At 40.5% G+C, this 14,407-nt stretch overlaps 1 protein-coding gene across 4 annotated transcripts in view; it reads left to right on the forward strand.

Annotated features, from left to right (window-relative positions):
- Lrch3 (leucine rich repeats and calponin homology domain containing 3) overlaps positions 1-14,407 on the forward strand; it is a 102,723-nt gene that overhangs the window by 40,250 nt on the left and 48,066 nt on the right. For all 4 annotated transcript variants that reach the window (XM_032900124.1, XM_032900125.1, XM_032900126.1 and 1 more), the window contains exons 4-6: positions 1,320-1,425; positions 11,988-12,124; positions 14,265-14,374. In XM_032900124.1, the coding sequence (XP_032756015.1) occupies positions 1,320-1,425; positions 11,988-12,124; positions 14,265-14,374 (353 nt within the window). The remainder of the gene's footprint in view (positions 1-1,319; positions 1,426-11,987; positions 12,125-14,264; positions 14,375-14,407) is intronic.

The following is a 14,407-nucleotide window of genomic DNA, read 5'->3' on the forward strand; positions in this document are numbered from 1 at the left end:
AGGAAATAACTTCCTCGCCTCAGGTTTCCCTGATGGCATTTTACAGCATCCTTCTCTTTCCTTCCCACCTGCATTTCTGGGTGACAGTAAATGACTCTGTTGACACAGGTGTTCTCTGGGAGATAGAGATGTTAGTACTTAAAGTACTAACATCCTTCCCACAGACCCATGTCCGCCTCTCACCTTCTTTTACGCCCTTCTTACGTTTGATACTTAGAGCACTGGACTTCAAAGTCTGATCTTTGATCCTACTTCAGTCATTAATGAATAGGAAAGGTAAAAATTATATTCTTTTCTCTTTTGAAAAAGATAAAACAATGTTTGGGGCCAGCAAGATGGGTCAACAAGTAAAAGTGTTTGCAGCCAAGCCAGACTAGTTCTATCCCTGAGGCCAGGTGGTAGAAAAGAACCAAATCCCACAAATTGTCCTCTGATCTCCACACCCAACTATTTCCCCTTAATTCCTCTGATCCACAAATAATAAATGTAATAAAAAGTCTTACAGCTGTGAAAGCTTATGGAGGTCCACGGTGAGTGCCTGACTTTGTAGGTGGTGTATTAGTTCTTTCCCCTCCCTAGTGTGTTGGAGGGCTTTTACATAACCCTGTACTGCTTGGGCTCCCTTCTGCTACACACCGCTGGTCTCAGAATTATGGAATTTTGTATTTATTCATCTTGGAAGCTGTAGCTGGTTTCTTTTTCAAGCCCATTGAAACCAAGCTTTAAAGCAAGCTACAGCAGGCCTCCGGACCGTGTGCATTAGACAGACTGACTAGGTACTACCAGCCTGGTTTTCCATAGCTTTTGCGTTGTTTATGCTTTAGTATTTCCCTTTATATGCAGTTGGATAAAAATTAGTCATTGCTTACATTTTAATTTTATATTTTTGAGCAATCTAACTGGTATTTTGAAAAATGACAGCTTTTCTATATAATTTTTAATCATTTTTTATTTTAATTAGAATAGTATAAAGTAAAATACACCTTTTTCTGCTTTACCTTTCTACCAACATTTTTATTTGATCTAGTATTCTAGGCTTTCTATTAATATCTTAAGCCATATTATTTTAATTTCAATTTTTTCACAAACATATATAAAATATAAAGAATGAGTCAAAAACCTATAAATTAAAATAAATTAAAAAGAGTATTAACTGAATTATTTTCAGATACAGGATGAATTTTATACACACACGTGCACACACATCAGGAAGGAATGTAGGTTGGTTTTTTTTTTTTTTAATCTAATCTCATTTTGTAAATAGTTTAAAGCAGGCAAGTTTGTAATTAAAATAATCCCCTTTTTGTACTCTGAAATAGGATGTGAGCTGCAATGAAATTCAAACTGTACCTTCCCAAATTGGTAATCTGGAAGCCTTGAGAGACTTTAATGTCAGAAGAAATCATCTCCTACGCTTGCCTGAAGGTAAGAAACTATGAAATAATTGTTTTGTTGGTATTTGTGTTTTTATTTTAAAGATCTAAATTTTGAAGATCTGGGCCTCCTGGCATGGGCCTGTTACCCCAGCTACTCGAGAGGCTACAGCAGGGGGATCATCATACAGGCCTGCTGAGTAACCCTGTCTGCAGGTCAGAATTACAGGGAGGAGAGTCAGGAGTCTGAGGGAGACAGAAAACAAACAAACAAACAACAAACAGGCAAAAGAGCGATAGGGCTTGCACTTGACTAGGGGTCAGGACTGGAGGCCCAATCCCCACTACCAACCAAACAACAAAACCTTGAAAGAAAATCTTTGTAATCCTTGCTCAGTGATTTCATTTTCTATCCTCTTGACTTATGAGCTACTGTAATTGATCCTTCATGGCAGTGTCAGTGTGAATTTAACCAGGCATGCCTATAGAGAGAAATGGAGTGTGTTTGATGCAGGAGTGGTCTGATATGATGCGTTAGTCCGCTTTATAAAGGCACTGTGAAAATTAAGTGGCAGCGGGAGAGTTGGAATTGAACTTAATTTTATCCTTCACTGGAAACATTCAGACAAGGTCTGCAGAAGGCTGTGAAGGAGGCCCACAATGACAAATGTTGAGTGACAGAATGATTAAACAAATTAAAATATATCAAATGTTCATTAATATATGAAAGGGAAGACTGAAAATGAGAATGAGAACCATTTTTAATGACATAGTTTAGTCATGTAAAGTTTCTTACATAAAAGAGCTTCCATGTGTTTGTCATGCACTGCTGCAGGGATCAGTTCATGGTGATTTCACTTTATATGTATGGATCTTTGTATACATTATTTCATATATATGTTTCATGTATGTTCTTTTCACATAAATATGTTTCATATGTATGAAATAAGAATCACCAAGAACTGATCATTGTGGTGGCATGTGGCAGGCACATGAAAGTTCATTTATATAAGAAAATTTCCAGAAATAAAATCACCATTAAAAAAAAAAATGTGTGTGTGTGTGTGTGTGTGTGTGTGTGTGTGTGTGTGTCTCTCCTAATTCCAATTTCCTCTAGACCAATTCCAAAGCAAATTCTAGAAAATATTTATGAACATTTCAGAATGTATATTTTAAAATAAGAAATGAGTCTTGTATGATGGCAAATGCCTGTAACCTCAGCACTGGCAGGACAGACTGGAGAACCATGGGTATGAGACCTGCTACACTAGAGAGACCATGAGTGTCCCAATGTAAACAAAGAAGAAAACACAGCAGCAACACTTTCATAACAAAGAGCTAGGTTATATAAGATATGACAGAGTTTATAATAAATGTTAAATAGTGATGGTTTTGCTTTTACTGCAAAGTCCAGTTTGATGGAGTGAGACAACCATCACTCTAGCTGGTGTCCCCATGCTGGCACTGAACTTGTCTGGTGGCCTTCACACCCACCCCATGGCTCTCAGGCCTCTCCTGTATTGCCTTTTGGCATTTGCCACCAACTCAGGATAGGGATAGGAGCTGCCAAGAAAACAAGAATTGTGACCTGTGTCATAATAATCCCACACATTCATATCTCTGCCTCCCACTCCTAATACTCAGGTTTCTATGTAGTGTAGTCGAGGAACTGAAAAGTACACAGGGGCCTTGTGCACAGTAGGCACGGTGCTACTGTCATGACGTTCCCCCATCCCACTTTTTCTTGTTTTATTTTCATTTTTTTTTCTTTTTTTTTGGAGCTGGGGACCGAACCCAGGGCCTTGCGCTCGCTAGGCAAGCGCTCTACTGCTGAGCTAAATCCCCAACCCCCCTTTTTTTATTTTCATTTGAAACAGGTCACCTTGCTTTGGCTGTTCTGAAATTTTCAGTCCTGTGTCTCAACTCCTGAGTAGCTGGGATTATACCCACCAACCCACTCACACTGTCAGGTCCAAAACTCTCCCTAGGGCCATCCCTTTAATCAGAGCCTAGTCACCTTCTAGAAGAAGGCTTGCTCATGAAGTAGGATGAAATATTCCTGAAAATATTAAAGTTTGGGATCTTGTATGTGTGTGTTTGGGTTTTTTCCCCTGATAGTGTAGCCTAGGCTAGCCTCAATTTCTCAACACATACATTTCAGCCTCATGAGTCCTGGGATTGCAGGTTAGTGCCACCATGCCTGGCAATATCAGGGTTTTGATGACAAGTACAGTAGAATAGTTTTATCATCTAATTTATCTCTCTTATAAAACTTTTAACAAGCATGTTAACTAACATGAGATGGCAGGAAGTTATTTGAGCACTAACTAGTAATCTATAGCATTGTTTTTTGGTTGGTGATGTATTTTTTTTAAGATGTATTTTTTGCTTACATTTCAAATGTTATTCCTTTCCGGTTTCCTGTCCATAAGCACCCAATCCTCCCAATCCCATTGCATAGGTATTCTCCTATACATCCCCCCTTACCCTTCAACCCTGACATTCCCCTGTAATGGGGGTCCAACCTGGCAGAACCAAGGGCTTCCACTTTCACTGGTGCCCCAACAAGGCTATTCTCTGCTACATATGCAGTTGGAGCCCTGGGTCAGTCCATGTATAGACTTTGGGTAGTGGTTTAGTCTCTGGAAGCTCTGGTTGGTTGGCATTGTTGTTCTTATGGGGTTGCAAGCTCCCTTAGCTCTTTCAATCCTTCCTCTAATTCCACCCAAGGGGGTCCTATTCTCAGTTCAGTGGTTTGCTGCTAGCATTGACCTCTGTATTGGACATGCTCTGGATGTGTCTCTCAGGAGAGATATCTGGTTCCTGTCAGCCTGCACTTTTTAGCTTCATCAATCTTATCTAGTTTTGGTGGCTGTATATATATGGGCCATATAGGCCACATGTGGGGCAGGCTCTGAATGGCCATTCCTACTCTAAACTTTGCTTCCCTATCCCCTCCTATGGATATTTTTTCCCCTTTTAAGGAGTGGGAGCATCTGCATTTCAGTCATTCTTCTTGAGCTTCCTGTGGCCTGTGGATTACATCTTGAGTAATTCGAGCTTTGTGATTGGGTTACCTCACTCAGGGTGATATTTTCCAGATCCATCCATTTGCCTATGAATTTCATGAAATCATTGTTTTTGATAGCTGAGTAGTACTCCATTCTGTAGATGTACCACATTTTTTAAATCCATTCCTCTGTTGAAGGACATCTGGGGTTCTTTCTAGCTTCTGGCTATTATAAATAGGGCTGCTATGAACATAGTGGAGCATGTGTCTTTGTTGTATGTTGGAGCATCTTTTGGGTATATGCCCAGGAGAGGTATAAGCTGGGTCCTCAGGTAGTGGAATGTCCAGTTTTCTGAGGAACCTCCAGACTGATTTCCAGAGAGGTTATACCAGTTTGCAATCCCACCAACAACGGAGGAATGTTCCTCTTTCTCCACATCCTCGCCAGCATCTGCTGTCACCTGAGTTTTTTATCTTAGCCATTCTAACTGGTGTGAGGCGGAATCTTAGGGTTGTTTTGATTTGCATTTCCCTGATGACTAAGGATGTTGAGCATTTCTTTAGGTGCTTTTTGGCCATTTGATAATCCTCGGCTGAGAATGTTTTGTTTAGCCCTGTACCCCATTTTTAATAGGGTTATTTGGCTCTCTGGAGTCTAACTTCTTGAGTTCTTTGTATATTTTGGATATTAGCCCTCTATCAGATGTAGGATTGGTAAAGATCTTTTCCCAATCTGTTGGTTGCTGTTTTGTCCTAGTGACAGTGTCCTTTGCCTTACAGAAGCTTTGCAGTTTTATGGTGTTTTGTTCAGGAAAATTTCCCCAGTGCCCATGTATTCGAGACTCTTCCCCACTTTTTCTTCTATTAGTTTAAGTGTATCTGGGTTGATATGGAGGTCCTTGATCTACTTGGACTTAAGCTTTGTACAGGGTGATAAGAATGGATCAATTTGCATTCTTCTACATGCTGACCTCCAGTTAAACCAGCACCATTTGTTGAAAATGCTATCTTTCTTCCATTGGATGGTTTTAGTTCCTTTGTCAAAGATCAAGTGACCATAGGTGTGTGAGGTTCATTTCTGGGTCTTCAATTCTGTTCCACTGATCTATCTGCCTGTCTCTATACCAATACCACACGGATTTTATGACTATTGCTCTGTAATACTGCTTGAAGTCACAGGTGGTGATTCCCCCAGAAGTTCTTTTATTGTTGAGTATAGTTTTTGCTATCCTGGGTTTTTTGTTATTCCAAATGAAATTTGCAAATGTTCTTTCTCTCTCTATAAAGAATTGAGTGGGAATTTTTGATGGGGATTGTATTGAATCTGTAGATTGCTTTTGGCAAAATGGCCATTTTTACTATATTAATCCTGCCAATCCATGAGCATTGGAGATCTTTCCATCTTCTGAGATCTTCCTCAATTTCTTTCTTCAGAAACTTGAAATTCTTGTCATACAGATCTTTCACTTGCTTGGTTAAAGTCACACCAAGATATTTTATATTATTTGGGACTATTGTGAAGGGTATCATCTCCCTAATTTCTTTCTTAGCCTGTTTATCCTTTGAGTAGAGGAAGGCTACTGATTTGTTTGACACTTTGCTAAAGTTTTTTTATCAGGTTAAGTAGTTCTCTGGTGGAACTTTTGGGGTCACTTAAGTATACTATCATATCATCTGCAAATAGTGATATTTTGTTTTCTTCCCTTCCAATTTGTATCCTTTTGACCTCCTTTTGTTGTCTGATTGCTCTGGCTAGGACTTTGAGTACTATATTGAATAAGTAGGGAGAGAGTGGGCAGCCTTATCTAGTCCCTGATTTTAGTGGGATTGCTTCAAGTTTCTCTCCATTTAGTTTGATGTTAGCTACTGGTTTGCTGTATAGTGCTTTTACTATGTTTAGGTATGGACCTTGAATTCCTGATCTTTCCAGGACTTTCAACATGAAGGGGTGTTGAATTTTGTCAAATGCTTTCTCAGCATCTAATGAAATGATCATGTGGTTCTTATCTTTGAGTTTGTTTATATAATGGATTACGTTGATGGATTTCCGTATATTAAACCATCCCTGCGTCCCTGGGATGAAGCCTACTTGATCATGATGGATGATCATTTTGATGTGTTATTGGATTCTGTTTGCAAGAATTTTATTGAGTATTTTTGTGTCAATATTCATAAGGGAAATTGGTCTGAAGTTCTCTTTCTTTGTTGGGTCTTTGTGTGGTTTCAGTATAAGAGTAATTGTGGCTTCATAGAAGGAATTTGGTAGTGTCCATCTGTTTCTATTTTGTGAAATAATTTGGACAGTATTGGTGTGACCTCTTTTATGAAGGTCTGATAGAATTCTTCTAAACCCATCTGGCCCTGGGCTCTTTTTGGTTGGGAGACTTTTAATAACTTCTTCTATTTCTTTAGGAGTTATGGGGTTGTTTAGATGGTTTATTTGTTCCTGATTTCACTTCGGTACCTGGTATCTGTCTAGAAAATTGTCCATTTCCTCCAGATTTTCCAGTTTTGTTGAATATAGGCTTTTGTAGTAGGATCTGATGATTTTTTAATTTCCTCAGGTTCTGTTGTTATATCTCCCTTTTCATTTCTGATTTTGTTAATTTGGATACATTCTCTGTGACCTCTGGTTAGTCTGGCTAAGGGTTTATCTATCTTGTTGATTTTCTCAAAGAACCAGCTCCTGGTTTTGTTGATACTTTGTATAGTCCTTTTTGTTTCTACTTGCCTGATTTCAGTCCTGAGTTTATTTCCTGCCTTCTACTCCTCTTGGGTTTATTTGTTTCTTTTTGTTCTAGAGCTTTTAGGTGTGCTGTCAAAATGCTGATATATGCTCTCTCCTGTTTCTTTTTGCAGGCACTCAAAGCTATGAGCACAGCTCTTAGCTCAGCTTTTAGCACAGCTTTCATTGTGTCCCAAACATTTGGGTATGTTGTATCTTCACTTTCATTACATTCTAAGAAGTCTTTAATTTCTTTCTTTGTTTCTTCCTTGACCAAGTTGTCATTGAGTAGAGAGTTGTTTGACTTCCATGTATATGTGGGCTTTCTGTCAATATTGTTGTTATTGAAGACCAGCCTTAGTCCATGGTGATGTGATAGGATGCATGGGATTATTTCTATCTTCCTGTATCTGTTGAGGCCTGTTTTGTGACTGATTATGTGGTCAGTTTTGGAGAGGGTACTATGAGGTGTTGAGAAGAAGGTATATCCTTTTGTTTTAGGATGGAATGTTCTTTAGATATGTGGTAAATCCATTTGGTTCATAGTTTCTGTTAGTTTCTCTATGTCTTTTTAATTTTTGTTTCCATGATCTGTCCATTGATGAGAGTAGGGTGTTGAAATCTCCTACTATTATTGTGTGAGGTGCAATGTGTGCTTTGAGCTTTAGTAAGGTTTCTTTTATGAATGTAGGTGTCCTTGCATTTGGAGCATAGATATTTAGGATTGAGAGTTCATCTTGGTGGATTTTTCCTTTGATGAATATGAAGTGTCCTTCCTTATGTTTTTTTAATGACTCTTGGTTGAAAGTCAATTTTATTCGATATTAGAATGGCAACTCCAGCTTGTTTCTTCAGGCTGTTTGCTTGGAAAGTTGTTTTCCAACCATTTACTCTGAGGTAGTGTCTGTCTTTGTCTTTGAGTTGTGTTTCCTGTAGGCAGCAAAATGCTGGGTCCTCTTTATGTATCCAGTCTGTTAGTCTATGTCTTTTTATTGGGGAATTGAGTCTGTTGATGTTGAGAGATATTAAGGAATAGTGATTGTCACTTCCTGTTATTTTTATTGTTAGAGGTGGAATTATGTTTGTGTGTCTGTCTCTCTTTTGGTTTTGTTGCAAGGAGATTATATTCTTGCTTTCTGTACAGTGTAGTTTCTCTCCTTGTGTTGGAGTTTTCCATCTACTATCCTTTGTAGGGCTGGATTTATAGAAAGATACTGTGTTAATTTGGTTTTGTCATGAAATATCTTGGTTTCTCCATCTATGTTAATTGAGAGTTTTGCCGGATACAGTAGCTTGGACTGGCATTTGTGTTCTCTTAGGGTCTGTATGACATCTGTCCAGAATCTTCCGGCTTTCATAGTCTCTGGTGAGAAATCTGGTGTAATTCTTATAAGTCTGCCTTTATATGTCACTTGACCTTTTTCCCTTACTGCTTTTGATATTCTTTCTTTGTTTTGTGCATTTGGTGTTTTAACTATTATGTGAGGGGAGGACTTTCTCTTCTGGTCCAATCTATTTACAGTTCTGTAGGTTTCTTGTATGTTTATGGGCATCTCTTTCTTTAGGTTTGGAACGTTTTCTTCTATAATTTTGTTGAGTATATTTACTGGCCCTTTAAGTTGGGAGTCTTCATTTTCTTCTATACCTATTATCCTTAGGTTTGATCTTCTCATCGTGTCCTGGATTTCCTGAATGTTTTTGCCTAGGAGCTTTTTGCATTTTTCATTATCTTTGATGGTTGTGTCAATGTTTTCTATGGTAATTTCTGCCCCTGAGATTCTCTCTTCTATCTCTTGTATTCTGTTGGTGATGCTTGTATCTACGACTCCTTGTCTCTTCCTTAGGTTTTCTATTTCCAGGGTTGTCTCCCTTTGTGTGCTTTCTTTATTGTTTTGAAATAAAAAATTCAAAATCATGAACGGTTTTGTCCAATTCCTTCACCTGTTTGGTTGTATTTTCTTGTAATTCTTTCAGGGATTTTTGTGTTTCCTCTTTAAGGGCTTCTATTTGTTTACTTGTGTTTTTCTGCATTTCTTTTTCTTTTCTTTTTTTTCGGAGCTGGGGACCAAACCCAGGGCCTTGCGCTTGCTAGGCAAGCACTCTTCCACTGAGCTAAATCCCCAACCCCTTTTCTGCATTTCTTTTTTTTTTTTCTCTGCATTTCTTTAAGAGAGTTCTTTATGTCCTTCTTAAAGTCTTCCATCATTATCATAAAATGTGATTTTAAATCTAAATCTTGTTTTTCCGATGTGTTTGGATATCCAGTATTTTCTTTGGTGGGAGAACTGTGGTCTGATGATGCCAAGTAGTCTTGGTTTCTGTTGCTTAGGTTCCTGCGCTTGCCTCTAGCCATTGGGTTATCTCTGGTATTTGCTTGTTTTGCTGTTTCTGAGAGTGACTTGAGACTCCTATAGGCCTCTGTGTCAGCACTCCTGTAGAACTGTTTTCCTGTTTTCTTTCAGCCTTTTCTGAGAACAGGTGCTCTGCTCTCAGGTGTGTATGTGCTCCTGGTGACTGTCTTTCAGCTCTAGGCGGGGGCAGGAGTCAAAGGATCCAGCCCCTGATTGTTCCTAGGTCCTTGCACCCAGTGGGCACAGTTGGCTCTAAGCGATTCCCTCTTGGGTCTGGACTGTGGGCAGAGGGTAGTCTCCTCTGACTTCTCAGGAGTGTCCACACTTCTGAGGGTCCAGTTCTTTCCCCCATGGGATTTGGATGCAGGGAGCTGTTTGGCCAGTTCAGTTCAGTCCTGGAACAGACCAGAACCGCAGTAACCGGCGGCTGACTGTTCCTATATTCCTGTGTCCAGAGGCACTGTGCAGTTTCCCCTCGGATAGGGGATGTGGGCAGAGGTGTACAGAAGTGGCAGTCTGTCCTGCGGTCTCAGCACTTCTTGGCGTTCAGCTCTCCGTATCTTTTGTTGCATAACCATTCTCATTTGTATTTACTTTTCACTAAATATCATTCAAAAGATATTTAAAAGCTCAGAGTAAGTACTGATATTTCTTTGCCTCATGTTATCTCCACCCCCAACTTCACTCCCAATATTCAAGTTTCAGTGGCCAGGGGCATTTTCATTAGGTTTGTTGGCTATTTCCTCTAGTATTTCTTGACTTTTTAAATAATGGTTTGGGAAGGAGGGTGTTTGTTAGCGTGCATGTGTGCGTGCGTGCTTTGGAGGCATAATCTTGCTTTATACTTGTGGCTAGCCTCACACCATTGCAGCCAGGCTTCTCGCAGTCCTTCCGCCTCAGCCTCCTGAGTGTTACAGCTGCTGCACCTAGCGACTTGCCAGCCGTTTCTGTCTGGAAGACTTGAAGAGCGTCCCACTTTCCTGATTACTAAGCGTCTCTGATGCTGTTGCTGTCATATGGGCTAACTACACACGCTGGTTACTAGGCCTCTTCAGACTGTAGTCTTGAGACAGTTGTTATGCCTTTCCCCCATCTTATATTTATTTATTTGGGTGTGTGTTCATGTGCCACCATGCAGGTATATGGTCAGATGACAACTTTGTTCCTTCCTTCTTTCTTGTGGTTTCAAGGGTTAACCTCTTCAGACTCAGAGCAAGTTCCTTTTTTCCTTCTGAGGTTTTATCTACTGAGTCTTTTTTTCTTTGAGTAAGGCAGAGTCTCCCTGTGCTTCCTGTGTAGCCCTAGCTGTTCTGGAACTCTGTGTAAACAAGGCTGGCGCAAATTCACAGGGGTCTACCTGCTTCTGCCACCCAAGTGTTCCCACGTCCTCCCGTGTGCCACCATGCCTGCTTGCTGAGTCATCTTGCTGGCCCCCTCCCTCTTTTTGATAATTTCTTTTCTGGCTTTTCTGTTCCTATTTTTCAAATTGAATGTTGTGACTAAATCTTTGATCTTTGATTTTTCTTATTATTCGTTTCTGTAGCGTTTTGTGTTACTCTAGAGTAAAATAATTCAAACAAGTCTTGAATTTTTTTTAATTTCTGAAATTCAGAATTTTCAGTTTCTACCATTACAAAATGATTGCTATTATATAACTTTTTAGAAAAAATATTTTGGTGATTCCATATCGTATTTCCCTGAAATTAAAGATATTATGGTTTTTAAATTTTCCTTCTGTTCCCATGTACTTGTTCTTTCTTTTTTCTTAGTTCATGTTTGGTTTTGTCTTACATGCTGCTGGGGCTTCTCAGATTCTCTGAGTCACATACAATCTGCACACAGCATCGCAGAAGTTCTGAGTATATTGGGCAGAAACTGTTGAAGGGTAATTAAGAAGAGGCTGTGATTCTCCTGGGGAACCCCACGTCAGTCTCTAGAGTCCTTTCATATGGGACTGTTTAGTTTGTCCAGATACAGGCGCATCGGGCTTCTCCTGTTTACAACTGTGTGCGTTTCTTATTGCTGGCCTGCAGGAGGGGCTAAGGCAGGGCAGGTGGAGTCGCTGTTGTCCTTGGTTTTCCATCCTGTTTCAACTGTCCACACATCTTCACTCTCATGGAGCCTCGCTCCCTAAGTCCGGAGCCTGTTGGTATACTTTCAGTAGACGATAACTCTCTGGTTCCTGGGGTGTGCGTGAGTGCCCGTCTGAGGAGTGACTTGGGACAGTGCATACAGGCATCGTATGTGGAACTTCAGCTGCTTATAAAGCCTCCAAGTAGCCTCCTTTTTGAAATGCTATCTGGTTTCTGAGAACTAGGAAACAGTTCCCTGGGAAGAGGGGAAAGAATCAAACCGCTTGAGTTTTGGTAGTGTTCCTATCTCTAAGCAATCAGATTTTATTTATATCTTGTCAGTTCCTAAGAATAGAGGGAAATGATTTTTCAAATTTGCCACATTTAACTAGAAGCATGTGTAAAAGCTAGTTTTCAAAATATTAGGGTTTGTTCCTTCCCCTTTCCTTCTTGCAGAGCTGGCAGAGGTGCCTTTGATACGACTAGACTTCTCGTGCAATAAAATCACAGTAATCCCTGTCTGTTACCGGAACCTCCGGCACCTCCAAGTGATCACCTTGGACAACAACCCACTCCAGTCGCCTCCTGCACAGGTAAGCATGGGCGAAATCTGCCGAAGGCAACTCCTGTTGGCTGTTGGAAAGTTAAAGGAGGTTCTCTGTATATCACTGTGTCTGTCCTCCACACACTCCCTTAATAAAGGGGACGAAAGAAAGCATTTTCCTCTCATTACTTTGGCGTGTGTGTATGTGTGTGTGTTTGTGTGCACCACAGGTTAACGATAGGCGTCTTCCTCAGTCACTCTCCACCTTACTGGGTTTGTTTGTTGTTGGAGACAAAATCTCTCGCTGAATTTGGAGTTCAGTGACTGGGCTAGCCTGAGACCTTCCTGTCTCCACCTCCCCAGGCCTGGTGCTTTTATGTGGGCACTGAAGGTCCAAACGTAGGCCCTCAGCTCACACATCCAGCCATTTTGTTGACTATGCCTTCTCTTTCTCCCCTGTCCTCAAGCACTTTAAATTGAAGAACTTCTCAGAAATTAGTCTTCTGGCCAGGTGGTGCTGGTGCATGCCTTTAATCCCAGCACTTGGAGGCAGAGCAAGTAGATCTCTAAGACAGCCGGGGCTACACGGGGAAACTCTGGGAAAGCAACAACAACAAAAGCAAACAGCAATAAGGAAGCTAGTTTCCTAATGAGATTTGAGATACTTTTGTAATCTCCCCTGTGGAAGCTTGAGCTGGAGAGCATGCACGGCATAGACAGCAGCCTTCCAAAGGAGAAGTTTTCAGGGTGTTCATGCTGCCCCTGCTTCTGTGCCTCCACCTTCCTGCCGTGTTAAGGGCCTCATTTAACCAGGTGGCTCATCCGTTTGTGAGTAACTGAAATAAAAGTGGTAACTGTGAGGTAGATTACATCCTATAAGCCATAAAATATTAGCCACACTCATAATTTTAACTTAGAACTTTCTTTTTTTTTTTTTTTTTTTTTTTTTTTTTTTTTGGAGCTGGGGACCGAACCCAGGGCCTTGGCTTGCCTAGGCAAGCGCTCTACCCTGAGCTAAATCCCCAACAACTTTGAACTTTCTTAAAAGTTATTTTTTTCCATAGAATCTGTGCACATGTGCTCTGACATGTGGAATTCAGAGGACAAGTTCTTGGAGTTGGTTCTCTCTGCCTTTATGTGGGTTCCAGGGAACCCTCACTTATGATGGTCATAGACTCTGTAAAAGTTATAGAACTTCATAACTACAAAAAAGGTTTTGTATTAGTCAGTTTTTAATCAGTGACAAAGTAAGTTTCAAGAGAAAGTAAGTTAGAAGAAGTAAGTAAGGCTCCTAGTTTCAGAGGTTTCAGCCATCTGGCTCTGTTGCTATGGACCTGTGGTGAGACGGCATCATGGCAGCAGGAACATATGGTAGAGGAGGCCACTCACCTCACAACAGCCAGGGGACAGAGACAGAGAGGACTTCAGGGACTAGATATCCCCTTCAAAGGCCTACCCCTAGTGCTGCCTTCCTCCAGCCAAGCCCAGGCTCCTGAGGGTGGGTGTAGCCATGAAGCAAGTCATCCTGCATTAATTCACTGATCACATTAGAGCCCACTTGATCCAGTTACTGCTAAAAGTCAGCTGACAACTAAGCTTTTAACACATAAGCATTTTTAGACTCAAAATTATAGAGCATTTCATCAGCCTAAAGAATTTGTTTGACTCATGAGACAGGAAACATCAAAAATGGTATGTGTATAAATTTCATAATTTTATCATTGCTAATTCTTTCCTGCAGAGATAGCATGTACAATATAATTATGCATGATTAATACCTAGAAAGGAGTCTGTAACGTCCTGACTGTGTGTAACTAATCAGTGTGTGTTTAATAGAGATGCCTTAAAAACCCAGTTATGTTACACCAAAAGCTAGTCATCATTTAAAGAGAGAGAGAACATCTCGGGCGGCTGGAGAGGCAGCTCATCAGTTAAGAGCACTGACCGTTTTTCCAGGGGACCTGGTCCCACTAGTGACCCAGCATCCACAGATCTGCTCACAACTGTTTGGAGCTCTAGTTCAGGGGACCTAATATTCTCTTCTGGCCTCTGTGAGTACCAGGCATGCACATGGCACACAGACGTGCATGCTAGCAAAACCCCCGCACACTAAAATAATGTTAATCTTCTTAAAAGAATACTTATATTTCAGATGAGTAGTAATTGGCTGCATTTGTTATTTTATTTAGATATGCATAAAAGGCAAAATCCACATATTTAAATACCTGAACATACAAGCTTGTAAGATTGCTCCAGATCTGCCAGATTATGAACGGAGACCCTTGGGATTTGGCTCCTGGTAAGTGTGTTTTATTCTTGTGTCATAGTATAT

Source organism: Rattus rattus, chromosome 4, assembly GCF_011064425.1.
Source record: "Rattus rattus isolate New Zealand chromosome 4, Rrattus_CSIRO_v1, whole genome shotgun sequence".
Lineage (NCBI taxonomy): Eukaryota > Metazoa > Chordata > Mammalia > Rodentia > Muridae > Rattus > Rattus rattus.